The sequence below is a fragment of the Salarias fasciatus genome, chromosome 4 (assembly GCF_902148845.1).
Source record: "Salarias fasciatus chromosome 4, fSalaFa1.1, whole genome shotgun sequence".
Classification (NCBI taxonomy): domain Eukaryota; kingdom Metazoa; phylum Chordata; class Actinopteri; order Blenniiformes; family Blenniidae; genus Salarias; species Salarias fasciatus.
Window position 1 is genome coordinate 10,269,444 of NC_043748.1, and position 27,239 is coordinate 10,296,682.

Sequence of the window (27,239 nt, forward strand, 5' to 3'; positions counted from 1 at the left end):
TCAAAATTGGTATTTTTGTTCATCGGTCAGCTTGGCTTCCGCCTGGAGCAAATCATGGCCCAAATTTATTAGCCGGGCATTTGTGAGGATGTGTGCCGCTGGTGCGCGTCCTGTCCTAAGTGACAGCTGGTTAACCAGCCGGCCATCTCAAAAGTGCCTTTGGCTCATTACCAATAGTGGAGGTGGCATTTGAGCGCATTGGCACAGACCTCATCGGGCCATTTCCCCGGTGTGCTTTGTATTGGTTCTGGTGGACTATGCAATGCTATGGGAATGGCTAGTGTGACGTCACAAGTCACTTCCGGGTCCAAGGCTTCTAGCGCGCAATGTAAACACAATGGCTGTTGCCAAAGAACCGGTCACTTTTTTCATGGTAACAGTGAATTTTGCTGACTTTCCAAAGTCAGTGAAGAGGGGTTTAAATCCTTACAACTCAAACCGAGTTGTAATTGCTTCTGTGGTGACAGGTGGAAGTCTGAAATGGAAAGTACAGGCTTCAATGAAAAACAACATTTACGAGGTTGAGGTGAGTGATTAAGGGGCTAGCTAGCATTAACACGAGGGTGTCAGCCGTCGCATCATGCTGTGTAACTTAACTATTAATTAATGATCTATGTTAGAATCGGGTACTGTCTGTCTGCGGTTTGTGGACAACTTACAGTTTATTCATCCAGGAAAATAATTTTAAACCAAACCTCAAACACGCCATAAAGCAGAAGCAGCACACATTCAGTACAGGTTAAAAAGTAAAATAATAACAATAATAATAATAAGAATAAAGCCCTTACAGAATATCTAATAATATCCCCCTTGTGGGATTAATAAAGGATTATTAACTTTGGATAACTCCGCTGGTCCATCCTGCCACGGAGAGGAGGCAGTTTTAACAGTGAGAGAAGACACACAGCTGCTGCAGAGCAGCTTCAGATCCAGCGGGGGAAACGCTGCTGTTCAGCCCTGAAAAGATGTGGGACTTTATTTTGTCCTGTGCTGTTTTACACAATATTGTTCTGGCCGATAGAGTTACTGTTGATGCGCCGGCACCATGAGAGGAGCTGATGTGGGAACCAGCAGGACCTGAAGAACCGCGACTGACATGTAAATAAACTAAAGTTTAGCAAATTATTTATTTAATCAGTGATGTGATGCCAGCAGCCTAGAAAATATTAGCTAAAGGGAGATTAAATACAGACAGAGGACGTTTAGCCAAAAATTTTATTTAGACTTCTATAAATTGTCTTTAATTAATTTAAGCAGCACCGGCAGCGGGGGGCACGCGCCGCCCTCGTGGACTGAGTCCCGGTCCGCTCCGTCCTGTGTCCTGCTCGGTCCGGGGTCCTGCTCAGGACCGGGTCCGGTGCTGGGTGTGTGTGTCTCGGTGGGACCGTCCCGCTGTGGGGAGGAGCCCTGGCGGCGGTGCCGCTGCTGTCTGGCTCTGAGACATCATTAAATGAAACAATAAAAATCTGATCTATATAACGTGAGTCCGCCTCGTTATTTGTAATATCAGTAAAAATAATATAATGATGTAATATCAGAGGAAAGCAGTAGTAGGATATGGTTTTGTTGACATCGTTCCTGTTGTTACAACGGGACACAGCACTGCACCATCGCACCTTTGGACACGGAAGTGACGTATTCAGCTTCGATGACGTAGCTACTAGCCATCCCCATACCCAGAAGCAGTGCCCCTGTGCACCATCTCTGCCAAGAGGTTGTGCAGAGGCTGTTTCAAGTCATCTCCCGAGTAGGGATCCCAAAAGAGATCCTCACTGACCAGGGCACCTCATTCATGTCTCGCACACTTAAGGAACTGTATGGGTTACAGGGCTTTAGGTCCATCTGGACCACTGTGGACCATCCACAGACCAACGATCTGGTGGAGAGGCTGAATAAGGATTTAAAGTCTATGATCCGAAAGTTCATTTATGAGGATGAATGTAATTGGGATAAAGGGGAGGTTCCTTAGGCCTCAATGGGATTTTGTCCCTTTGAACTGCTGTTTGGTATGAGACCACGTGGGGTGATGAACCTTGTTAAAGAAAGCTGGGAGGAAGGTCCAAGCCCAAGTAACAATGAAGTTCAGTACGTCCTCCCCCAGGGGTGATAGTGTGTTAGGCCCTATAGGTGGCCTGAACACAAAAGACAAGTAGTTCAGGAAGAATCGAAGAGTCTAACAGTGCCTGGTGTTGCCCCTTGTTCTTGTTCCTAGGAAGGATAGGTCTGTACAGTTCTGTGTGGACTACCGCATGGTGAATGAAGTGTCAGGTTTTGATGTTGACCCAATGCCCTGGGTTGGTGAGCTCCTGGATCGACTAGGCACAACTCGTTTTGTTCACGACACTGGATTTTGCCAAGGGCTACTAGCAGATTCCCTTATCTCAAGAGTACAGAGAGAACTCCATGCGGTCTGTGCCAATTTGTCATGCTTCCTTTTGAGTTGTGTGGTGCATCCGCCACCTTCCAACGTCTCATGTACTGGGCGTTGCGGCATCACGCTGCATGTGCTGCCACCTACCTTGATGTCGTGATCATTCATCGTGACACGTGGGCTAAGCATATGCAGAGAGTGACCATGGTGCTCCAGTCACTGAGATGTGCGGGTCCCATTGCCAGTCCAGGAAAATGTGCAGTTGGTTGGAAGGAGGTATGGTGTCTGGAGTACCACTTGGGTGGTGGGCAGGTGTGGCCACATTTGGATACAACCACAATGATTGCAGCCTGCCTGCGGCCCAAGTCCAAAAAGGAAGTTTTTGGATAACGTGCACCGTTTGTGAAGATGTTCACCAATAAAAGGTTAAATCAAAATAGGGTGCATCAATTTTGTGTCGGAGGCCTCATGGAGAGAGAAATGTCATTACAGACTCATTTTAAACAATTGGAGCGCGTGTGAACGATACAGAAGCACTGTCGAACATTGTCAGTCATCTGCAAAGCAATTTGATTGGCTCTGATGAAGTGAAGTCCCAAAGAGACCTTTCTCTTTGTTTTATTTATTTATTTATTTATTTAATTATTATGGCCATCTGTGTTTTAGTTATCTTATAGCGGGCTTCATTACAATCTGCAGTTTGTTTTTTTCCCATCACTGCTTGACTTCAGGTGGACTCTGCTCTGGGTTCATCCTGGTTGATCGTGAACTGTCCTGTCCTGAAAAAGTCCTCGATCTCCTCCAGTGAGCGGCCGCGAGTCTCTGGGACGCACAGAGCGTTGAACAGCAGGCAGACGACACACACCACGGTGAAGCACAGGTAGAACACGTACAGGTACCCGTGCATAAAGTGATTGAAGAAGTATGTGATCGTAAAGGCCGTCAGCCAGCTGACGGTGACACACAGACCTGAAGCCACACCCCTGGCAGCCAGTGGCAACACCTCTGACATTAGCAACCACGTGATTGGGCCCCATCCCATGGCGTATCCTAGGAGACAACCAACAGGGTGAAACACCCGAATTAAACTGGATGATATCATGATACAAGTAGAAAATGTTGCGAGATGTTTTATGAGGGCGCAGCACATCAGGTTGGGAGTTTTACGTTCACTTCTATTGTACTACATACCGTAAATCCTCTAATAATGACCTGTATTCCATTAAAAGCCCATCTCCTTTATTGACCGGATACATCTTTGAAGAAAACTCATAAAAGCCGCCTCCCTAAGATTTTCTTTTTCTTTTCTTTTTTTCTGTGAAGAGCTACGGCGCTGTACTGACAGTAGTCTGTGCTACAGCGCCAGTCCTCCTGGTATGGCGACTGTGTGTATTACACACGTCCGGTGAAAATGGCGGAAGGACATTAAACTCAATGTTGAGATTTAATTTTTTTCACATCGATTGATACTAAAACCCATAAGTCTATGCACAATTCTGATAGTACTCAGTTAAAAGTTAATTTGTGAACAAAAGGAATGTACTGTTCAGCTAATGTTTCGTTATAGAGCCACATCACCGCTACAGCTAGAAACATGGGCAAAGACATAGTTTTTCAATTAGATGATTTTAAAACTCACCAAATATGAAAACCATAGTGCTGATTAGAGGAATGAGGCCTGCTGCTGCTTGATGGCTGCCAACTAAAGTGTTTCCAATGTCACTTTGAAGGCCGGAGTCCAAAGTAGTGGCGTTTGGAGGGGCGGGGCCTGGTGGACAAGCTGGGTTGTGAAACACCAGGGTCATAGTCAGAGTGGACAGGAACATCAGCATGCTGGATATGTACAGCAGGACTTTGCGTCCTGCTTTGTCCATCAAACAGGCAGCCAGAGTCACAGACAGGAGGCGGACTCCACCAACAATGGCAGCATTAGCGCTGAGAGAGAAAGAACATTAATGGGTTGGGATTTCATGTAAGCAGGTCTTACAGATTTTGACATGAAGAACAAGGTGAAATTACTGATTCTAAAGCTGCCAGTCCTACAACTGGGATAAATACGCATAAACTTTGTCTCAAAAACGAAACAACCTCTAGAAAAACAAAAAATCTTTGACAAATCAGATATATTGCTGTACCTTGCCGGCAAAGGGCCATTACTCTCATCAAAGATAGACTCCAGGAAACTTAAAATAGGCGTTATTCCTGTCATTTGCTGCAAAAATCGCATCCCGACAGAGATGAGGATTGGCTTGTAGTACTTAGGTGTACGCAGCTGGGACCAGGTGATTCTCGTCTGTGTGTCGATGCTGTACTGCAATTGGAAAAAAACAGAGTGGACATGAAGTGAGTTACACCAGTGACCTCTGAATTATTCGTTACTGCAGAAGAATGACTATGAATAAGCTGCTTGTCTTGTACCTGTATTGCATTGAGCTCGCTGTGTATGTCGAAGCTACTTCCCCTGAGCCAGCGGAGGGCCTGCTCAGCCTGCTTCTGCTGGCCCAGAGAGAGGAGCCTTCTGGGGGAGCAGGGCATGAACAACAACAGCACAACCATCAGAAGAGGGATAATTCCACCGGCAACTGCCAGCCACCGCCACGGTACCACCAAAGCTGTGAAAGAGGAAAAATGTTGAGCAAGAGAGCAGAAAAAAATCCAGACAATGAACGGATGTCACAGACATGATAAGAGGCACTGCAGTGAAAGCACAGGACAGAGTACACCTGTGTTTTCTCAGCCCTTTGAAGGACGCTCACTGAAGCACTTATAAACTGAATCCCAAAATAGCAAGACCATATAAATCCATGAATATATGTTCCTCTTATAAGTTCTAAAATCAGTTGAAAAAATTTAAATTAACTCAAATTACAGAGACTCAGAAACTCTCTAAAATTTCCAAATAGGTTTCTCACTGGAATTGGAAAAACATTTTCAACATACTATTAAGTACCATATACTATCATTTCAAAAATCCAACAAACACTATTATGAAATAAGTATGAATCTATTGGACTTGTTATTCATTTATTCTTATTCTTATTCTTATTCTTATTCTTATTCTTATTCTTATTCTTATTCTTATTCTTATTCTTATTCTTATTCTTATTCTTACAATCAGTAACCCAGACCTCTTTGGGAGAAGCAGAAGTTGAACTAAAGAAAGGAAAAAACTTGACACAACATAACAGTATATTCATCATATTACATGAATAAAACAGAAAGAAATGGGAAAACTCATGCTCGCTTGCCTCATAAATGGTAAATACTCATCTTGTGTTTTGAGTATACAGTATATCATATATTAATCTATTCAGCTCTTTAATCTGTCTCGCAATGAAATGTGTGCAAACTCGTCATATCATTTAGTTCAGCCATTTTTGAATCAGTGTTAGTGAGTTCCTACCAAGAGCGTAAAGTGCGAGGGAGCCAACCACAGCCGTGATCTGTGGGCAGGAGCCAAGAGCTCCTCTCACCCCTGCATGGGAAATCTCAGCGATGTAGACCTGCATAATGAAGGGCAGAAAAAGTGCTCCTCAGATGACACATTTAACAGAGATGGTGCAGGAGGAGGGCTTCAACGCCCCTTTTGTTCATGATCTCTAAAGGTGTCGAGGAGCAGCCCAGTTGAAGAGGGTCTCTTTTTTTGGAAATGAAAGGTTGGTGTCTCTGCTTCTTGCAGATGGTTTTTGACTTTTGGCGTCATCCAGAGATCCTCCAGCGGGCAGTGGAACAGTTCAAGTCATTCATTCAGGTTTGGATTATTACCCTGATGCAAGATCTGCAGCTTACAATATGTTTTCCTCAGGTCACTTCATGATAAACCCCATGTGAGCTTATGAGAAAATCATTCTATGTTTTTTCAATATATTTTTTGCCAGATCAGCCATCTGTCTAATATCTTTCATCTTCACAGTTTCGTTTTTTTTTCAAAAACAAGAGTTACGTCTGACGTTCACCCATCCTATTACAGGTAAACAGGGTTGAGACATCTGAATCAGTGGTGACCTACAGGAATGGATGCTGCAGTCATTCCTCCAGCAACACCGGTAAGGAACCGACCGACATGGAGCATCCATAAATCCACTGCTCCTCCCATCAGCATGTACCTGACACACACACACACACACACACACACACACACACACACACACACACACACACACACACACACACACACACACACACACACACACACACACACACATACACACACACACACACATACAATAAATAATTTGAAAGTAATCAGATCAATGTATTTTTTTCTGACAAAAAAAAAGAAAAAAATCCACATGCCCACGTAAAAATATTTACAATGTTGCTATGATGTTGCTGATCAGCGATGATACAAAAACCAGTAAAAATGTCTGCTTAATCAGTTTCCATTCATTTCTTGTATGAGGAAGAACATATTTTACTTAGATTTTACATCCTGCTAGAGTCGAAACTGGACCATATTGTCATCATCATTAATTTTTTTTTTTTTTGCAACATATTAAGCCTTTAACTGGGTTCCACCAATGTAATATTATACCATTATAACACTCTGTTGTCAGAAACCCACTTATTGTGAGTTCTAAATGTAAAATGTGGAACAGAATTCCCAGTTTTCATCTCTTGTGGAAGCTGTGGCATCTGTGATAGTTCAGTCTTCAAACTTGTTCCACTTTTCGTTTTTTATTTGAGTCAGCCTACAGTTAGGACTGGCCAGTGTGGTTAAGTTGCTCTTAGCATAAATTGCTGAGAGACCTTCTTTATGGTAATGATCTCTGATTTTGTCTTTTCCATACATTCACATGTTTCCAGTAAATGTCACGAACATTCTGTCTCTGTCCTGTAGGCTGTGCTTTCTGTCTGTACCTTCCTTCCGGATCTCTGAGATCCGTCTTTGGCTCTCTGTCTCTGACCGCTTGACTTCATAAAGATAAATGTTTGCTCATTTGTCATTGATGTTATTTTCTCTGTAAAAGTGCTTTGATGGAATAAAATTAAATTGAACTAGAAAGTGTAATAAACATGATTCTTGACTTTTAAATATTTTTTTCTCAGTTGACCAAAATACTGAAAGCTGATTGTAGTTTTTTTTTTTAAATACTTTTAATCTGTCAAAAGGTTTGAGATTCAAATACATCCTGTTGAGATAGATTTTAGATCAATTCATGTTCAATGAAAGAAAATGTTGAATGTGCTATGCTCAAATCGTTTGATTTGAAGTTTTCATGATGACAGGGCGCTCTTGAAAATGAGACTCTGGGCCTCAATAAGACTCACCGGTATAAATAAAAGTTAAATTTAAAAAAATTAAGGTTTTAGGTTTTTGGAAAACCTAAAATGAAAAACCCACAATACTCTCTGAAACGTTTATGAAGAAATAATATTTATTAATTTCAGATATTCCATGAACACACTGTAATGATATGTATTTCCCATTGCCACTAAAAAAGTGAATTGTGTTAAAGTGAGTATTAGTCAGCACTTATTTGTGAATGAGACACAGAAGACACAGCAGCGTTTCCTGGTTCTGATACTCACCCAACAGATGAAGGCACAGCTGATATCATGACGCTCATTTTCCGTCCAGTGCAGTCGTTGAGCAGCATGGCGCCCAGCCCACCTGCTGCGGCGCCCAGAGAATAGAGGGAGCCAAACAAGGCTGCCTGCGCACTGTCCATCCGGAGCCGGGGCTCCGCATCAGGACCAGTGAACCGAGGCAGGACAGGAGACGAGTAGACCAGGGAGTAACCGAAGCTGAAGTTCCCCAGGACGGCCGAGAACACGGCCAGGAACAACTTCGAGTTTTTAATCTGAGGTCCAAGTGGATGCACAGAGGTTGCATAATTAACGCAATCTCTAAATGTATGAATAGCATTTTTAAAATCTCATAATAACATAAAAATTGCTGCATTCCAAACTGAGTCAGTGCACCTGATTGGAAACATGTAACTCTGGTGATCGACAACATGCACAGTGAATCAGCAGCAAAACGCAATGTGACAAACAAGTTTAGTGAGTCATATTCAGGATAAATTTATGCAAATAAATTATTTTGTAGAAAAATATGACTTGGTAAGATATGTTAAAAATAATTGCGTGACAAAAATGCATTCACATCTTCATGCTATTTAGCCTGTTTATGCTATAAATGAAATTCACTAAAACATCTAATCATGGCTTGGGGAAAAACTTTGATGCCATATAAAGCCTTAAAATAAAAATATGGTCACATTTCCAAATTGGGCTATCCACTTTAGTAAGTCACTGTCAGTAGATTTCACAGGCTGCTACATGTTCACAGTTCGGTGTAAATTAGTCTGAAAAAGTTAGGTTCACAGAGCTGTGGAGGAGAAATTTGTGATAGGAGTTCCTTATCATACATCCTCATTACAACATAATAATAAGCAAAAAGATGGAGCGTTTGGTTTTCCCCATGTTAAACTCAACAATCACAGACTGAGTGAATACATAATTCTAAGTCAAAATTTGTATACTCTGACAAACCTCTGCATTGGATGAAGTTCGTCTTCTGTTCAGCAGCGGAGTCTCTTCATCCATGTTCACAACAGTGTGGCAAAAAAAAAAAAAAACACTCTTATTTTTTTGTTTTATCCTTCAATATCTGGGATGCTGTTTTGTCTGTTGAAAAAAATAAACTATTAAAATATCTGTACACACGATGAGAAGCTGCCAGTCTGCTAAAGTCTGAAAGGTTTTTGTCTTTCCTGTCCTGTTCTTGTGACAAACTTGATGATCCTCCGGTCAGTGTGCAGTTACTGTATTTCCAGTCTGACACAACGAATCATAGGAAGTGGAAAACGAGAAGGCTGGTGTTTGGTATAAAAACTGAAACCGAAATCTCCGCTGCCTTTTCAATTGGGCCCTCCTTCTCTTGTATGAAGTGTCTGTTTGAATACACTAAGCAGTGCAATCAAAAACTCCCTCCTTTCCTTTCTGTATATAATCAGTGAAAAACAGCTTGAGCTAAAGCTCCATTTTTTCACTTCAGTACTTTTAATGTCAGTAGTGTAAATGGTGCCATTATTTCACAACCAGGTCAGGTGCAGAAAGCAGAAGGGCGACAAATCACTATGATTCCTGGTCTGGTCTGTCAAAAGAGAAAAGAGAAGAGGATCGCTTCAAAAACCTGCTAGAGGAAGCAGAGGAAGCAGGAAATTGTCTGCGGTATTTGTGTCAACCCACACATCACGAGAGTAACTACTTCATTACAACTACACACAAATACACTGGCAAACAAAGCTTTCAAAATAAATCCTCATGCATACGTGTTTGTCAAACGTTTTCAAACAATGTGCCATCATGATTTATTTAGGTACAGGCGCATCAGTTCCAGAATGAATAGTTGTCGAATGAAACTAATCAATTCAATTTAATGTAGTTTATATAGTTCCAAAAACAAACACAATTACCAAAGGCACTTTTACAAAGAAAAACCAACTATTCCACTTGAGCAAGCAGAGGGTAAATAAATTAGTTGGGCAAGCAGACACAGTCTCTGAGGAATAAGTACAATATTGATCATGTTTGATTGTTGGAGGCAGGCACTAAAAAGATTGAGACTCTGTCTTTAACTCCTGGTCTGGACTCTGGGTGTCAGGAATTTCAGGATGTAATAAAATCGGAGACATTTCCAGATAAGAGAACCGGATCATTCAAAGTGGGATGGATGTCATCTCTCCTCATCAAACCAGGCTTCACCCAAAAAAACTTTTCCAATTGTTATTGTAGTCCATATTGTTTTCAGGGCGCAAATCTACTCAACCCTCAGTTAGATGACGACATCGCCCTTAACATTTCTATGATACACATATCAGTAGGAAACACATAAACAAGAATTAGGTGGACTTGTGACAAGGAAGAAGACGACAATGTGATGAAGAACATCACTTCCAACTGTTCAACAATAAACTGGCATGCCCTCATCCTGCTATATTTAAATAAAGAGTGGAAATTGACTTGTATTGAAAAGTTTAGTTTCTTTTCTTCATGCTTATTTGATTTGACACAGAGAAAAACTAAGAATCTGCTGCATCAATCTGTTTCCTCTCAGCTCCCTGGTGGTGTTGTGGAAAGTGGAAAGTGTTTTTTCCTCGAGTATGTGGGAGTGCATTTCTGCACTGTGTGTGTGTGTTTGTGTGTTTGTGTGTGTGAAGGCCAGCCCTCTTGAGATATGCCTCTTTCTGATCTACTGCATGATTTCTCTCACCTCCACTCTTCTAGACAGAGACCCAGGCTATCAGTTCCACACTTTCCTGCTCAGCTGCACCATGGGCAGCCTCAAGACCAGGCGCTGGCCCCCAGTCCTGCTTCATGTGCTTCTGCTGCAGCTCCAGTCTGCCAAGGTGCAGGCAGCTGACCCGATGTCTTTGAAACTGAGACGACTCAATGAACAGGTCAGTTTCAAGATAACTGAGTGCATGTGTGCATGCATGTGTGCATCATATATATGTGTTGCTTTTGTAGTTGAACAGGCCATGATCAGTATGAAACATCTTTCCTTAATTCATGGACGATCTTCCACAAAGACTATTGGACCTTAGTTAGTTAAGTTTTTAGTTAGTTAGTTAAGTTTATTTCAGTCATCTTTTTACAGGAAAACACAGGAAGCATAATTCTTACACTTAAAACAATACATTGACTGAAAGGGTATAGGCAGAAGTTTATCACTTGTATCGCCTACCCCTAGCAACATAATTATTTCCATGACAGCAACAAAATATATTTCGACCTCTGATTTTACTTTGTGTTTTTCGTTTATAATTGAATCCTCATCATAAGCCATTAAAGCATGTCATTATGTGCAGTATTTTTGATTTAGTTTATGGAAAACAGTCTAACTGCTTATACATGTAATGTTACTGATGCATTTAAAACTATTCCAAACAGTGATGACTGGAAGTTGAATGGTGGAAAAAGCTGCTTTCAAACAGCTGCTAAAGGACTCATAAAATACATTTCTTCTGTCTCTGTTAGTTTCATCAATTCAAGACTTCCGCTCAGGCCCGTTTGGACATGTTGGCCCTGAACCAAGACAAAACCTCCTCACAGGGCCAGAAGAGTCGTGTACAGTCCTTGAACAACCATTCCCATCACATGTCCAGGGACCTTGAGCAGCTAAAGCAAAGTACAGCACTGGACATAGACACTCTCAGGTTAGAGCTGTGTAAAGAATGGTTTGTACACACATGAGCTGATATAAACAAGACATATCCCTGTGCATGGGTTGTATGTGGATGGAAAAGTGTCTCTAGAAAGCAGAGACAATTGAATTGAATTGTTCAAGACAGTGTGTGTGAAAATATATAACTATGGGTATATACAAGAACTTATAATATTTTGCCCCATGTAGACCTTTTCGATGGTAGATACACAATGTTTTGAACTTATTTAGAAATTTATAAGAAAAACTGCAACAGCACAGCAACATTTTCAACATTTTTCTCAAATATCAATTCCAGAGATTGGAGTAGGAAGCTTGAGAAGAAGAATAAGCGGATGGATGCACGATTGGCGTTGATGGAGAGGAAGCTACGGGAAAAGTGTCGGCACACACAGAAACTCATGCCAGATCCTGGTCTGGACTTCTCAAATTTTACCTTGGAGCTTGAAAGACAAAAGGAGAGTCTGGCTACCCTGCAAACCCAGCACGATGAGCTGCTCCTTGGATTAGAAGGGTTAAAGGAAACCATGAAAAAACAGGCCTTGCGTGTATCCCAGCTGGAAGGCCAGCTCAGTGAGATCCTTCAGGAGACTGGAAACGGTAAAATCAGAGGTCCTCCCTCAAACATCACTGCACAAAAACACTATGAGCCACATGGAAGGATGATGGATAGAGGAGGGATGCCCAGGAGAATACCGGATCGACACCAAATCAAAACCAACTCCCATCAATTCCACGGAAAAAACCAGCCTGAATTCAAACCAAAGCTTCAGTCGAAATCTCGCTTGAGGCACCAAGTCCAACATCCAGAACTCAAAGATTATCATAACTCCCAGTCCCAAATCCAGACTCAAGTTCAGACAAGGCCCTCTCCAAATAATCAAGAGCATCTCCAGGTTCATAAGACCAAACCCCAGGTTCAGTCTCCTTCTCATCTTCAGAGACAAATCCGTTTACCGGACCACAAGCATCCGTCATCAATGCAACCCCTGTCACATCATTCATCCCGTCCTGAATTCAGCAAAGATGTGCAGGACAGGATAAGGCTGGAGGGTACACACGGCCCGATCGGTCACACTCAGGGGGAAGACCAAGAACAAGACAGTCATACAGATCTGGAGTCTTCACTAATCCGTGATTTCTTGCAAATTCCCGTGAGACACAAGATCCCAGATCAGCCATTGCCTAGGAAGGATGCAGTCAGTAAGTAAAAGTTAACTGTGGTTGACTGAACTGTATATTCCACTGAAAATATTTCATCACCTTCTCTCTCCTTCTTTGTTCAGTTTGCAATGTGGACTCCATGCTGTTGTTCCCTTCAGCGTCAGCAGAGAATTATGTCTCCTTCTCTGTGAGTCTCCCGGACCTTCCTGAGCTTTCTGTGTGCCTGTGGCTTCGTGTGGAGGCTTCACCAATCGGCACACTGCTCTCCTATGCCACAGACAACAATGACAACCAGCTTGTCCTGTATGGACGCAGACCTTCAACTTTATCTACACCATTTCCTCTGTCTTCCTACTCATACTCCTTCTCTCCACCCTCCTCATTTTCCTCACACTCATTGGACTTTGTCATCGGAGATCCAGTTTATCGCCGTCTTCCTGTGGCTTCACTTCTGGATGCGCACTGGCACCACCTGTGTGTCGTGTGGTCCTCCATCCAGGGCCGTTTCTGGCACTACACTGATCGGTACCTCATCTCCTCTGGATCGAACTTCAGGAAGGCCTGGGAGATTCCTGGAGGTGGATCTGTGGTGCTTGGCCAGGAGCAGGACTCAGTTGGTGGAGGGTTTGACCCTGCCGAGGGTTTTGCTGGACAAATAGCTGGGTTCAGGATGTGGAACCGGGTGCTGAGTGCTTCAGAGGTAGAAGGGGTGGCCAGTGGCAGAGGTGTGCCCAGAGGAGTGGTGCTAGGAATGGAGGATATAAAGGAGGTCCATGGAGATGTGGAGCAAGTTGCTTGCGAGTGTTTAGAGCACTGTGTCTGAATGTTGAACTTTCACGCATGGACAGTAAAATTAAGTGAAGTTTAAAAGGCAACATAAAAGTTTGTGATTTGATTATTTGTTTGTTGTAACAATGCTTCATGACAATCATCATATTACATAATAATTACCCTTTTGCATTGTGAACTGCGTTGTGTCTTCATGGTGCCATATAAATATATTTGCCTAGGGAAGGGATATCTATCTATCTATCTATCTATCTATCTATCTATCTATCTATCTATCTATCTATCTGTCTATCTATCTATCTATCTATCTATCTATCTATCTATCTATCTATCTATCTATCTATCTATCTATCTATCCTTCCCCATGTGAGGGTTACTTGTCGCTGGTTCCACATAAACTCCATCTCCCAGCAGCCATTGCGTCCTTCGCTTATTTTTGGCCCTCCATGCGACCCTTACAAAGCATCACGAGTTACGTGAGTTGGGTTATGGAGAGTTGAGGAAGAAAGAAACACCTAGCCATCCATGAAGTCGGAGCGGTGAGCTACCTGGGAGCCGCCATGTCTAACATCACCAAGAAGGTTTCGTGGTCCAGCCGGCCGGACGAGTCCGGGGCGGCCGGGGAGGGGACGCCGCTGCTCAACGGCTCCGAGCAGCCGAGGCACTCCAGACAGGTAGAGCTAGCCCCGAATGCTAACTGAGCCCAACAGCTGTCCACTTCTGCAGCTGCAAGAGGATGCTGTGTGTCTGTTAGCCACCATATGATTACTTCTTTATCTATTTTTTTAACATGCTGCATGAGTTATGAATGCTCGTAACGAATTCTAATGTATTGGATCACGTGCAGCGGTCCTATGGGGCGTGTTTTCATGTGTTATGGCTTGTTTGCAGTTTGGTCTGAAGTGAGACTTCGAGCTTGTTTTGTGAAAACAATAATTAAATTATCGTCAGTCAACTCTAAGTACGTTATGCGAATAGGTGGATTCACATTTCTAGAGAAATTACAAGTAGATTCACGCTGTTAACCAGAGTTTATACCATTGATATGAATGACTCATTTAAGGTAGTATTTTCCATTGTTTATCAATCGAACCCTTCTGTAGCATTTCTCGATTTTCATTGACGAGGGAGCCAATCCCAGCTATCTACAGGCAGGGTAGATACCAAGCCAGTCCATCACAGGGCAAACACACAACCAGATAACCTCACATTCCACTCCTGTGGACAATCAACCTCACGTGGTCGTGTGTGTCCTCCTATATACTGAACATTATTCTGAATAAGGCAATTGTATTCATTCCTACTAAATATTTGCACTGTAATTGAACTGTTCAGAAGTTCAGTGGGAACAAACAACTTCCTTTTTTATGATACAGTACCCTCCAAAAATACTTGACCTAAGGGGAAGTAAATGAGCTACACTTGTCTGTTAAACAATGTATTTATGTTTTTGTTAATGTAGAGTTTACTGTAGGTAATCATCATCTGTGTCAAAGCAGAACTTTGTTTTGGTCAGCCTCCTGTAAAGTCTTAATATTTCATGAAGGCTGACTATAAAAGTAAAGCAACTATTGTTCTTCAAAAACCTTAGAGATAAATACTTTAAGCGTAATGTCACCCAAATACTATTGAAGTATGCTATCTTTAGATTTCTTTAAATATACGTATTGTTTTCTCGTGACTTGAGATTCCTTACATTTTACATGAATGAAAACCTTATTTGCCACATTGCCATGAACTCATTAGCTTGGAAATGGATCCAAATAGCCACATATATATTTCTATTACTGTCTGTGATGTCTGTAGCTGTCTGAAGAAGGCAGTTTATTTCAGATAGGCAGACTCAGCACGGTGGATTTGGAGGAGGAGAGGACATCAGATGAGGTAAAGTTCCGAGTTCCAGATGTCATCTCACTTTCTTGATGTCTGTCACTCCCGCAGATCAAATCATCCTTTCATTATTTCCTTAGATTAGAATAATAGTTTGCCCCATCTTCCCATTTGTGAGTAGTTCCGTGTTGAAATCTGAGTTGACACATCCTGGAAAGTTTCAAATTTGCTTAAGGGTGGCAGACCCATATGAACTGGACAGTCCACGCCTTTGTTGCTCCTCCCAGACTGCAGCCTAATCTGGGAAGGCCGATACAGAAGTGAGGACTAAAATGGAGCAATTGGCATTTGACTCACCAAGTGTGCGTAAAAGCACGTGTTGGGAAAATGTCTGGTTTCCGTCATGATGAGGTGAAAATGTACATGTATGTAAATGACATACACACCATGTAAATCTTAAACAAGGATGAACAGAGCGACGGGTTCAACAAATGAACTGTGAACGTGAAGAAATGTGAAATCATGTTTCATTGATTTTATTTGTATTTTTATTCATCCTTCTAGTTTAAGGTATTTTAGTCAGTCAGGCACATTCAGCTTTATATGAATAAACCCTTAATATAGTTTGGTTTTCAAAGGCTGATCGGGTTATAACTCCTTGCATGTGACTTGCTTAACTGTTGAGAACAAAATGTATTTCCACTGTGTGTTTTGCGTATGTATGCCGTTTTATGCACCTTACATATGTCTCAGAGGTCCAGTTAACACTGCATGTGGGTGTGTGAGCTGTAGCACTCTGGATGTGTTTGTAGCTGGCTTGTATCTGTGTATGCACGACTCGTATGGAACAGCGTTTCCTTCAACTGTTACAAGTCTAAGATAAGATAGAGAAAACAAAAATCAACCCACCTTTTTAATGGTAACTTTTGATTGCTTTTGAAATTTTGTGCATTAAATGCTTTGAAGGAAACGTTGTGGCCTTTTCCTACAGTTCGTCACTCCTCTGCCTCCTTGTGTTGCACCGGTTTGTAAGCGGGGTAAAGACCGTCAAAGCTGTCTGCTCCTCTTGTCTTGAAGTGAAACGGACGTCAGTGGTGACTTTAAGCTCCTTGCTGTTTCTCACAGGTGTTCAAGCGTCGGTGTTATCACCCCTGTTGTTGTGTGTTTATCCCTACAGGACTCTCTCAGGGGGCGACCCAAGGAGATCCCACACAACGAGAAGCTGCTGTCTCTTAAATATGAGGTAAAGCCACTCGCTCCATTCTGGAAAATCCTTGATTTTACTCAACATGTTTTTAAATGAAAGCTGATTGAAGTTGTGGAGCTGTTACATTGCCCTGTTACACAACTAGAAAAGCACATCATGTGGAGGCAATAATCTCATTAAACAGACTGGACACCTTAGAAACAGGTTTTTCTCGGGACATGCTTGCGCTGACTGAAGGTTGCCGAAATTGATTGAACTCAAGTCAAAAGATGAACATCCACAGAGAGCTGATCACATTGTCATCATTTGTCATGATCCTTTTGTTTAATGTGTTTTTAACTCAGTGATTTAAATTATTTTTCATTCTTCATCAAGTGTGTTTTTCATTCCAGAGTTTGGACTATGATAACATTGAGAACCAGCTGTTCCTTGAAGAGGAGCGGAGGATGAGTCACATGGTCAGTTGAGCAGGAATCACCTGAAAGTATCCAGCATTCACTCATATGGGATTTGCTTTTATCAAACTACCAACGCTCCACTTTTGTTCATTAAACCAGTCCCTACTTTTCATCCCCTCCCTCTTTACCTTCAATCATGCTGTCTTTTTAGGGCTTCCGCTGTCTGGAGATCAGTCGCTGGGTGGTCTGCGGTCTGATTGGCTTCCTCACCGGCCTCATCGCCTGTTTTATAGACATTGCGGTGGAGCAGCTGGCGGGGATCAAATACCAAGTGGTCAAAGAAAGTATCCTAATATTTCAATATGATACAACTTATAAGCACAAGGTGGCTGAGTTTTACATGCAAATCATTCAGTTCAGGTTTTCAAAGCTAGAATCAAAGCTAATCTTATTGTCGTTTTGCAGATAGTATTTGTTCCACAGTCAATCATCAGTATGCTTATTGCATTTAAGTGAAAAACATGTAGTCAAATCTCAAAATGTAAGAATATTATCCTTATTTAGTCCTTTGATTGAACCCTTTCACATTACGTCTTGCAAATCTTGGTGTGATAATCGGACTTCTCATTATCAGATAATATGATAATAATGCTGCTTATCGCTTCAATAATCAATAACTCCAGAAGTCAGACTATGTTTGGATTGTTAGCGTGTATTTATACAGACTGTCTAAATGTATTAATTTTACCATCATTTCAGCCCTTTCAGCGTCTCATGGAGAGTTTTCAGCCTTGGTCTTTGAGGACGGCCTCCTTAACTCTGAATCTTCACAGATATTGAAAAGTTTACAGAAGTGGGAGGACTGTCTATTTCTCTCATTCTTTGGGCTGTTCTCAACTCTGCCATTGTCATGCTGGGAGCCATCATCGTGGCTTTTTTTGAGGTAACACTAAAAGGTTTCTTATATTGACCTTGTCTTGAGTAGCTTGACGTAATTTTGAATCTTGTTGGTTTTCGTTCACTTTGGTGTGTCTGATTGTGTCCTTCAAGTGAGATTTATGTCGAACTTTGAATTCAAATATCATCAGTGCTAAAGCAATAAAAAAAATAACAATAATAATGTTTCAACAGCATGTTATTTCGAATGTGTTGTGAAATACTACATTATCGTAGATGTTCCTCCTTACTTGAGCCACAGAGTAGCCCCATGCGAAGTAGCTGGGGTTTGTGTGTAAAGCTGCTGTAACGCTTCCTTAAAATGTTGGTTTTAGTGATAAAATTCTTTTCCAGCCAGTCTTTCACTTTTGGTTTCCTCTGTGAAATAACTCTCATGTCACACACACACACACACCGTGTTCCTGCAGCCCATTGCAGCCGGAAGCGGTATTCCTCAGATAAAGTGCTACTTGAATGGAGTCAAGATTCCCAGGGTGGTGCGACTGAAGGTACGGGCTCAGAAAATACAGACACTGATCAGAGTGCTTCAACTTCAGCTTCATAACTTTTTAAAAAAAAAAAAATATTATTTTTTCCCCTCCAACAGACCTTGGTGGTGAAGGTGTGTGGTGTCATATGCTCGGTGGTTGGTGGCCTCGCTGTTGGAAAGGTGAACACTTGTTTTTTTAAAAACACAAATCGTGTCACTCTGAATTGTTTGCCTTCTGATCCTTTTTTGCACATTTTGATTTCGTGGTTTCTCACACTCAGGAAGGTCCCATGATCCATTCGGGCGCCGTTGTAGCCGCAGGAGTTTCTCAGGGCAGGAGCACTTCTTTAAAGAGAGACTTCAAGGTCAGTGTGGAGTTCATGTTTACACTCTTATCTGCCGCAAGAGGTTCATCTATACTTAGTGTTACAACACATTTAGAAACTTTGTATAGATACTATAAGATAATAATGAAGACTTCTTTTGATAATATAGCAAAATAAGAACCAATAAGATTGTGACTGATTTTTTTTCTTGAATTCTACACATATTTAGATTTTTTTAAATTGCCATATAATGTGTACGAATCATTTTGATTAACACTTCTGACAAAACAATTACATTTTAATAAAAAGCTAATTATTTCTTTTCACGATATCAAATGGTTTTAAAGCTGATGATCTAGCTGAGCCTTGTAATGAGGATCTTATTCGTTAGTTTTGGATTATGTTTGAACATGAGAATGTTTAACAATTGAAAATGTTTGTGTGTGTGTGTGTGTCTCTTGTAGATCTTTGAATATTTCCGGAGAGACACAGAAAAAAGAGACTTTGTTTCTGCTGGAGCGGCTGCTGGAGTTTCTGCTGCGTTTGGAGCACCAGTTGGTAAAAAAAATACACAAGCATGAAAGGAAATCACAGTGTACAATATGCTTCATTAGCTGTGCAGGCAGTCTATCTCTGATACTGGACAAGGGCCTTGCTCAAGGACCCACAGCAGTAGGATTTAAAAACCAAACGTTAAGTTACAGTCTTACTTCGCTAACCAAGGCCGTCACTTATACACATTGTATAATATTCACATAATCATATCATTGTGCGACATTTTATATAGTTTAATTATTTATATTGTACATACCATCAGCGTACCGTGTAGCCAGATGCTTGTAGCCTCATATTTGCTCATTGTTTGACTGTCACTGCTGCGTAGCTCTGCATTTATTACTGCTCATGCACTTCAAAGGCGGCACAATGGAGTTCCTCCTACATGTGAAATACACAAAGATACAGTCAACTGTCGATGTCTGAATCCTGCTGCACATAAAGGCCTCTGCGTGCCGTCAGCAGGAAGATTCCATATCAGTGGATCGATCTACTTCTGATCAGTTTCAGATGAGCCGGCGTGTCTCCAGCAGGTCAGGTGATTTCTTCAGTTCCTGCCGCGGTTCATGACCAGATTGTCCTTTTTGGTTGACAGGCGGCGTTTTGTTCTCTCTCGAGGAGGGCGCGTCTTTCTGGAACCAGATGTTGACGTGGAGGATTGTAAGTCACGCTGCTCTCATTTATATCGCCATCATCAACTAACTAATGACAGTTATGCAACGAGTTTAAGTGAATTCAATCAAGAACACCGACGTTGATATGAAGAATGCATTTTGCTTGTTTCTTCCTTTTTCTGCAGTTCTTTGCCTCCATGATCTCCACGTTCACCCTGAACTTCTTCCTCAGCATCTACCACAAAAACCCCGGAGACCTTTCCAATCCAGGTCTCATCAATTTTGGACGCTTTGAGACTGATGTGAGAAACATTTCTATTCGTTACATTTGATGAATATTATGTTCCTGGTATTTGGTGACTGTATAATATGACACACAATTTTATCCTTTTTCTAGAGTGTGACCTATAATCTATACGAGATTCCTTTGTTCATTGCTATGGGAGCTATAGGTAACATGTTTGCATTTATTTAAAACTTTTTTTTAATAATAGTCCCTACAGTTTTTGTATAATCTTCTTATAGCTGTGTATTTACAGCTTTTCATCCCTCCTTCTTGCAGGTGGATTGTTAGGAGCTCTGTTCAATGTGCTCAACTACTGGCTGACAATCTTCAGGATTAGGTAAGACTTCATGAACTCAAAACATACTACTCACTAAAGTTCATTTGATAGAATCACAACTCTTAAGTGTGCCAAACAAAACACAGTAAAAAAAAAAATAACCACAGCGCAAGCACAAAGCGTTCAGCTGTTGGCTCTCAGAGACGGGGTGGAGTTGCCGATAAGGAAATGTTCAGAGGAGCGCTTCAAACAGCTTCTCACGGATCATGTGATTGAAGTGTAACTGGCACTGTGCACGATCATGGAGGAGCAGAATGCAAATAAGATACTTTACTTTCCTCTTACTGATCTGGAGCTGCAGGATGAGCACATGTTTTATTGCTCTGCTTTAAACCCTGCACTATTAACATGATTTCCTAGCCTGGTTTCTCAGGGCAGACCACTGCTCCAAGCAAGTTTAGTGGAGGTTAACTATGAATAGGATGCAGAGAAAGCATTTCTCAAAGAGGAACAATGAGGGAAGCAGTGGTGTTGACACTGCAGACAGCAGCATTTATGGTGGGAACTTAAAGCTCGACGATCGAAAGATGCGATTACATCTGTGAATGGAAGTTTTCTCTTCATATACTAACTTAGTTTTTTTATTTATATAAAAAATGGAAAGGATGAAATCATCATCTAAATCATTTTGTGAGATATTTAAGCTTACATTTGGATTAATAAGTATTCATCTCAAACAGAGATCTTTGGAGCCACATGTAGCTTTCACAAAATTAGACATAGACAACATAAACCATTCACCTTATTTTAGTCTCATTTACAGAATGATTCAATTTTCACCGTACCCTTATAATCATAGAACATTACTGATGTGCAGTGTCAAGAAAAAAAAAACCCCAAGAGTATCCAAAGCTTTGATTTCAAGAGCATTTGTGAGTTTTGTTTTGTTCATCACCGGAAATTAAAAAAAAAAAAAAAACAAAATTCAATTTTTACCTGTTGGAGCAGACTTGCTTCTAAAAATACCTCCAGTTTCAGGAAGTCTGGATGTGTTTAATATTTCATGACAGTAATTCCACTTGACATTTATTGAGAGGAGGCCTAAAGACACACAATGGCAGCTCTGGCAGAGGAGCATTGTTTTCTCTCCGCTGTTGTTTCAGCTCTCGGGCTGTCTCTTCACTTGGGAAAGTCCACACTCACACGTCAATTGAGCCTGGACATTTTTTTTTGCAGAGCTTTGTTGATTCGCCGCTGAACGCTGTCGGTGCTCAGAAATGTCGAGCTTTAACCGCCATGCGACTGTGCTCCTCAGATATGTTCACCGCCCGTGTTTGCAAGTGATGGAGGCCATGTTGGTCGCTGCCGTCACGGCGACGGTGTCCTTCACCATGATCTACTTCTCCAATGACTGTCAGCCTCTGGGGCCCGAACACACCGAAGAATACCCACTGCAGGTGAACACACACCTCCCGCTGGCTGTGTGGAATTCATCAGCTGTCTGCTTCAGGTGTAACGAGGCCGGTTTGACTAAAATGTGGAGCTGTATTGCATGTAGTGAACCGAGATGCTTCCTGCTCGTCACCCAACAGTATTGTTTTATTTTTTTCTTTCTCAGATGCTTTACCGGCACTGTTTTTCCTCGTAGCTTTCTCAGCAATTCTATAATAATGACAGCATTGCCTCAAGACTTAAGAACATAAAGAAACGTGTTGATAGTCTGAATTTTCATAACTGCGATTGCGAACACTTAACACTGATAGATTTGAGCCTTTCTTGCATTTTGCGTCACATTTGTTTCGAGATATATTCTGCTCTTGGCCAGATAAAATTGCCTCTAAAATCAGTTTTATCATAATGTTTTCTTTTACTGCTTTCATACCTTTGTGTTTGTTGCGTCCAGGTGTTTTGGCAGAGGCTTTGTTGGTTGTTTACAGTCTTTTTCACAGTGTCTCATTGAGTATTTGCAGCAGGATTGGCTCATGTGTCTCCAAAGTGGTTTAGTGACAGCGATAACGTCATTATTTATTCAGGGAAACTTCACTAAAGCTGTTTGTAATACATAAAAGAGGCCTCAGTGGGTTGTATACGGTGAGCTTCTGAACCACTAAAGTTTCAAAGGGAATCACAGTTTATGGCCTTTTTTTTAGCTACTGAATAAATCCATGTTTTTATGGTAATTGTTTAGTTCTCTCTCCTCTAACGTGACAGGTATTTTGCAATAAATAGATTTCATTTAATTTTAATTTAGTGGTTTAATGTATTCTACTGTATATAAATATTGTGTAAATTTTGTCGTTTAATGTTTTTGACCTCAGATTCAGATAATAATTAAAATTTTAAAAGACTAAGCTAATAAACTAAATTTATTTAAATAAATCTTTAGTATTTTCAGAACTCTTTAAAAGCCGGTGCAAGCAGGAGAGAATGCAGTCACAGATAAAATCTGTCTTTCCCGCTCTTCTTGTCTCCGTGTTTGTGTTTGCAGCTGTTCTGTGCAGACGGGGAGTACAACTCCATGGCCACGGCCTTCTTCAACACTCCTGAGAGAAGTGTTCGCAGTCTCTTCCACAATCAGCCAGGTGACACGAACCTTATCCTCATTTATGGATTAAAAAAAAAAAACCCTCACCGATAAGCACAAAGAGGAGAACCTGTAATTTTGTGAACTCGATTACAGTCATTAAACAAAATAGCTCACTTTCATTTCTGTGCTTTAAAGGGACGTACAATCCGCTGACGCTGGGGTTGTTCACTCTGACGTATTTCTTCCTGGCCTGTTGGACCTACGGCCTGTCGGTGTCCGCCGGAGTCTTCATCCCGTCCCTCCTCATCGGCGCGGCCTGGGGCCGGCTCTGTGGCATCCTGCTTGCCTCCCTCACTTCGAGTAGCTCGGTGTGTGTGAAAGACCCCGTTTTACTCAGAACATTGACTCAGCTGGCTCCATAACGCGCTCAACAGATTGTTGCACTGAAAGAAAAATAGAATTACCTTCATTCGGTGTTTTGATGAGCTTGAGTTCATGCCATTTAGAATTAAATTAAAAGTGTGATCTCTCATATATCGTGGAGAAATTAAAAGCCCAGCATTCATAAGGGAATTCCTGCTGTTTGTGTTTTCTTTGTGTCAGATCTGGGCGGATCCTGGTAAATATGCCCTGATTGGAGCTGCAGCTCAGTTAGGTGAGTAAAAACTTTGTCCAGTATTGTCTAAGCTTGCTTGTGTAACATTGTTCATATATTAGTGTTTTCTTTGAGTTATGAATATGGGAGATCCAGGTTCAAATCCTGGTTATGACTTTAAAAACTAGAATGGCGTCCTGTGGAAACTTTCATTCGAGGGGAAGATGATTATAAGCTGTATCTGTTTTAACTTTTGATTGAGTAAGATTTGAGTGAAAACGGTCTGATCATAACAGGTGGCATCGTGAGAATGACCCTCAGTTTGACTGTCATCATGGTGGAGGCGACGGGGAACGTGACCTACGGCCTTCCCATCATGCTCGTCCTCATGACCGCAAAAATCGTCGGAGACTACTTTCAAGAGGTGTGTGTGAAGGAGCAGGGACGTGCTGCATTTTTGCTGATGTTAAACCACCGAACCTCACCACACATATCGAAACAGAAATCTTTAAGATTTGATGAAATCCAAGAAAGCCCCACACTGTCTCTGAAATGTTGCTTCACTGTACGCAGAAGGCAATTTACTGATGCATAAGCGAGTGTTCACTCTGAAGTGTTGATATAAATTGTCCGATTTTTCTTTTCTCACTCTCTCTAACTTGATGCATATTTGTATGGGTTATCTAATCATGGACTTTGAACATGGTTGGACGCCGGTGCTTCACTACAGAACTCACTTTCATTCTGGTCCTGGCATTGGGGCCGCTGTCGCAACAAGTTCATTCCTTTCTCAGGTATATCATGCGATGAAAATGGTAATATATGTTTCTTTACTTGCTGTTCTTCCTTCAGGGCTTGTATGACATCCACATCAAGCTGCAGAGCGTTCCCTTCCTGCACTGGGAGGCTCCTGCCACCTCCCACTGGCTCACTGCCAGGTCGGTCCTGTCTGACTTGTTGACTGCGGGATTTTCATTCGAGCCTCATGACTTATGGCTAATGTGTAATTCAGTCCCGACTGGTTCGTCTGACTGAGATTCTTTGATCTTCTTTGTTATGTTCTTTTCATTGCGATCCAGAGAGGTGATGAGTTCTCCGGTCACCTGCTTGAACCGACTGGAGAAAGTCGGAACCATCGTGGACATACTGAGCAACACGTCGACCAATCACAATGGCTTCCCCGTGGTCGAGCTGGTTACAGAAAATGATGAGGGTGGCAATGTTGGTGCACCGCAAAATACAAACCTCAAAATGTGTCACAACACACTGATACACACTGTATGAAAAACAGATTTTCTCTCTCCTACACAGCCGGCAAAACTCTGCGGCCTCATCCTCCGGTCTCAGCTCATCGTTCTGCTTAAGCACAAGGTAGCATCAGAGACGACTGTTTCCCTGTGTCTCCTCTGTGAGAAGCAGAGCGGATTCTTCAATGTGGCGAATCCAACAGAATCTGCCGCTCTAATCCTCCCTCGCTCCTGGCAGGTGTTTGTGGAGCTGGCCCGGTCTCGCCTGACTCACAGGAAGCTTCAGCTGAAAGACTTCAGGGACGCCTACCCCCGCTTCCCCCCGATCCAGAGCATCCACGTGTCTCAGGACGAGCGGGAGTGCATGATGGACCTGAGGGAGTTCATGAACCCGACGCCTTACACCGTACCGCAGGTAGAGACACTTCCCGGGGTTTGATTTTCACAGGGAGTTTAAAATGTTTCCCAAAACTCCCACATCAGTGTCAGTCAGTGAAGTTGTCGCTCTGTGTACAGGATACGTCTCTGCCTCGTGTGTTCAAGCTGTTCAGAGCCCTGGGACTCAGACACCTGGTGGTCGTGGATGACGAGAACAGGGTAGGCGTGGTTTGTTTTTGTTTTTTTTTCTCCGCCCGTCACACGTCTGCCGCTGGATGTGATCCTGACGCATTTCTTCGTGACCCTTCAGGTGATCGGACTTGTCACCAGGAAAGATCTGGCCAGGTATCACCTGGGCAAACACGGACTGGAGGAGCTGCAGCTGGCTCAGACGTAGTCCGGAAACACAGACTGTGACCGCCCGATGCCTCACAAACTGTCCTTCACCAGCTATGCAGCCTCGCAGGACACCCCCAAGGTCCCAGAGGTCTCTGCTCTGCTCGCTCTGAGTGAGATTACTACTCCAAAAGGATTTCTACAACTTTTTACTATTATTGACCAGCTTACCTTAAAGTAATGGATTTGAGGGTCATTGTAGCTTTTACGACAGTTTTACAGACCTTCCCTTCATTTTCTTTTCGGCATGTAAAGCTAGGAATCCCTGAAAGTGAAATCCTTATTTCCCAGTTGTTCAACAGAACAATTTCTGCCCTGTTTTTTTAATCGTCAAGCCATTCACACACTGGTTTGTCTTATTAACTCCAAACTTTCTTCTCACAGACTTGAAGTTAGCTCTCAGATGAAGTTGTGTAGCTGGATGCTATTGAAATGTTGTGATCAGCTTATTGTTATTAAATCAAAACCGCAGGGCTTTTCATCCTGCCACTGAACCACGACGGATATTTAAAGTTACTTTCTTTGAAAGGCAGATGCTGAGAGAATGTTTCTGACCAGTGGAGTTTCGTCCCCGTTTGTGTGTTTGTGTAGTTTTGCACTGTAAGAAGGTTATTTATTGTTGCTTGTTTACTTATTTTAATTTAAAGCGTGGTGTTTAGGTTTTACATCCCATTATTCTATGCTCTGGTTTTGAGTACCTGAAGAAACTGTACTGCCTTCCAGATAACCTTTCGAGTTTAAAACAGATCCTTCTGTTAGCTTCTCATATCCATGCACCATAAATGACAAGCAGAACGGTACTCTAAAAGGTACAAATATTTATTTTCCGACCTTCTAACACTCTCATATGATTGATCAGCATCATACATCTCTATATGAATGTAAACCTGTTTACTACATACCTTCCATTTCAACTTATTGATGTACGGATCAGAGTCATATTTTCTGACGAATGGGTTTTTTTTTGCACACCAAACATTTCTCCAGTGATCAGTATTACTTGTTTTATGCACTTCATTGTCTTCACACTTTGATTATTGTCTCTGTTGTTCCCTCTCTACTTGGCTGTGCGAGTGTCGACGTCAAATATCTACCTGGCTCTATTTTATAAGCACTGGATTTGCCTTTTGTGAAATAAATTAAAACGGATGGAATTCAATTGAACTGTGCGTGCATGTTTACTTGACCAGTGCACAAGTTTTCATTTGAAGGTTGAGTTTATATCTGAGATGTCTTATGTGTATCAGCGTCCATTTCGAATATTAGTTGCTCAAAAAAGTAGAGCAGTTACGAAGAAGTGAAAGATGTAGAGCAATGTGGTGATGGAAATATCAATTAAATGTCCTCAAAGGACTGTTGATCAGTGTGTGGAAAAAGTGAGAAAATCATGATGCACTTACCAAGACTGTGATACTCTTCACTGAGTTTTCAATGTACTAAACATTGAAAATACTATGGCTAGTTGTTGTGACTGATAAATTACATCTATGCTTTGAAAAAGATACTTTTGATCCAAGTTACATGGAAGAGTTGGCGCATCCTGCCACCTGGTGGACAGATGATACGTTACATGCTGTGCATTTATTCCTTTTTCCTTCTTTTACTGCTCTCCTACAACCAGCATCCTATTGGAGTCCTTGAAAGTAAAACAATCGTATTTCATGCAGGTTTTAGAAAT

The 27,239-nt window shown here is 41.8% G+C and overlaps 3 protein-coding genes across 5 annotated transcripts in view; 2 read left to right on the plus strand and 1 right to left on the minus strand.

Annotated features, from left to right (window-relative positions):
- Window positions 1–2,893: 2,893 nt before the first annotated feature.
- Window positions 2,894–8,923, minus strand: LOC115386779 (solute carrier family 2, facilitated glucose transporter member 6-like). Its single transcript, XM_030089246.1, has 8 exons — window positions 8,870–8,923; window positions 7,904–8,175; window positions 6,381–6,477; window positions 5,775–5,874; window positions 4,790–4,983; window positions 4,507–4,682; window positions 4,011–4,306; window positions 2,894–3,421 (listed from the first exon to the last, which is right to left on the minus strand). Exons 1-8 carry the CDS (start codon window positions 8,921–8,923, stop codon window positions 3,099–3,101), a joined length of 1,512 nt encoding a protein of 503 aa, XP_029945106.1. The 3' UTR covers window positions 2,894–3,098.
- Window positions 8,924–10,653: 1,730 nt separating this feature from the next.
- Window positions 10,654–13,533, plus strand: ptx4 (pentraxin 4, long). Its single transcript, XM_030090420.1, has 4 exons — window positions 10,654–10,779; window positions 11,360–11,538; window positions 11,845–12,749; window positions 12,833–13,533. The coding sequence occupies exons 1-4, from the start codon at window positions 10,654–10,656 to the stop codon at window positions 13,531–13,533; spliced, it is 1,911 nt and encodes a 636-aa protein (XP_029946280.1).
- Window positions 13,534–13,963: 430 nt separating this feature from the next.
- clcn7 (chloride channel 7) overlaps window positions 13,964–27,239 on the plus strand; it is a 29,509-nt gene continuing 16,233 nt past the window's right edge. Inside the window, exons 1-25 of one of the 3 annotated variants that reach the window (XM_030089392.1) lie at window positions 14,060–14,173; window positions 15,306–15,383; window positions 16,507–16,572; window positions 16,929–16,994; window positions 17,146–17,278; window positions 17,768–17,877; window positions 18,299–18,379; window positions 18,478–18,540; window positions 18,642–18,725; window positions 19,151–19,244; window positions 19,837–19,901; window positions 20,041–20,157; window positions 20,253–20,307; window positions 20,418–20,478; window positions 21,734–21,875; window positions 22,907–23,000; window positions 23,141–23,313; window positions 23,549–23,600; window positions 23,837–23,964; window positions 24,393–24,478; window positions 24,620–24,761; window positions 24,852–24,911; window positions 25,026–25,202; window positions 25,304–25,384; window positions 25,476–26,714. In XM_030089392.1, coding sequence (XP_029945252.1) covers window positions 14,060–14,173; window positions 15,306–15,383; window positions 16,507–16,572; window positions 16,929–16,994; window positions 17,146–17,278; window positions 17,768–17,877; window positions 18,299–18,379; window positions 18,478–18,540; window positions 18,642–18,725; window positions 19,151–19,244; window positions 19,837–19,901; window positions 20,041–20,157; window positions 20,253–20,307; window positions 20,418–20,478; window positions 21,734–21,875; window positions 22,907–23,000; window positions 23,141–23,313; window positions 23,549–23,600; window positions 23,837–23,964; window positions 24,393–24,478; window positions 24,620–24,761; window positions 24,852–24,911; window positions 25,026–25,202; window positions 25,304–25,384; window positions 25,476–25,562 — 2,409 coding nt within the window. In that variant the 3' untranslated portion in view covers window positions 25,563–26,714. Of the gene's footprint in view, window positions 14,174–15,305; window positions 15,384–16,506; window positions 16,573–16,928; window positions 16,995–17,145; window positions 17,279–17,767; window positions 17,878–18,298; window positions 18,380–18,477; window positions 18,541–18,641; window positions 18,726–19,150; window positions 19,245–19,836; window positions 19,902–20,040; window positions 20,158–20,252; window positions 20,308–20,417; window positions 20,479–21,733; window positions 21,876–22,906; window positions 23,001–23,140; window positions 23,314–23,548; window positions 23,601–23,836; window positions 23,965–24,392; window positions 24,479–24,619; window positions 24,762–24,851; window positions 24,912–25,025; window positions 25,203–25,303; window positions 25,385–25,475; window positions 26,715–27,239 lie in introns of those variants that run through there. The other 2 variants (XM_030089394.1, XM_030089393.1) reach the window with 2 other exon arrangements.

Bases quoted from the DNA above. Each gene is read 5' to 3' on its own strand.
- LOC115386779 (XM_030089246.1), bottom strand. From the start codon at position 8,923: ATGGATGAAGAGACTCCGCTGCTGAACAGAAGACGAACTTCATCCAAT. The intron at 6,478-7,903 runs GTGAGTATCAGA...TGTGTGTGTCAG, and splicing joins GCTGTGCCTTCATCTGTTGG to GTACATGCTGATGGGAGGAG. The intron at 4,307-4,506 runs GTACAGCAATAT...TTTCTCTCTCAG, and splicing joins AATGGCCCTTTGCCGGCAAG to CGCTAATGCTGCCATTGTTG.
- ptx4 (XM_030090420.1), top strand. From the start codon at position 10,654: ATGGGCAGCCTCAAGACCAGGCGCTGGCCCCCAGTCCTGCTTCATGTG. The intron at 10,780-11,359 runs GTCAGTTTCAAG...TGTCTCTGTTAG, and splicing joins TGAGACGACTCAATGAACAG to TTTCATCAATTCAAGACTTC. The intron at 12,750-12,832 runs GTAAGTAAAAGT...TTCTTTGTTCAG, and splicing joins GCCTAGGAAGGATGCAGTCA to TTTGCAATGTGGACTCCATG.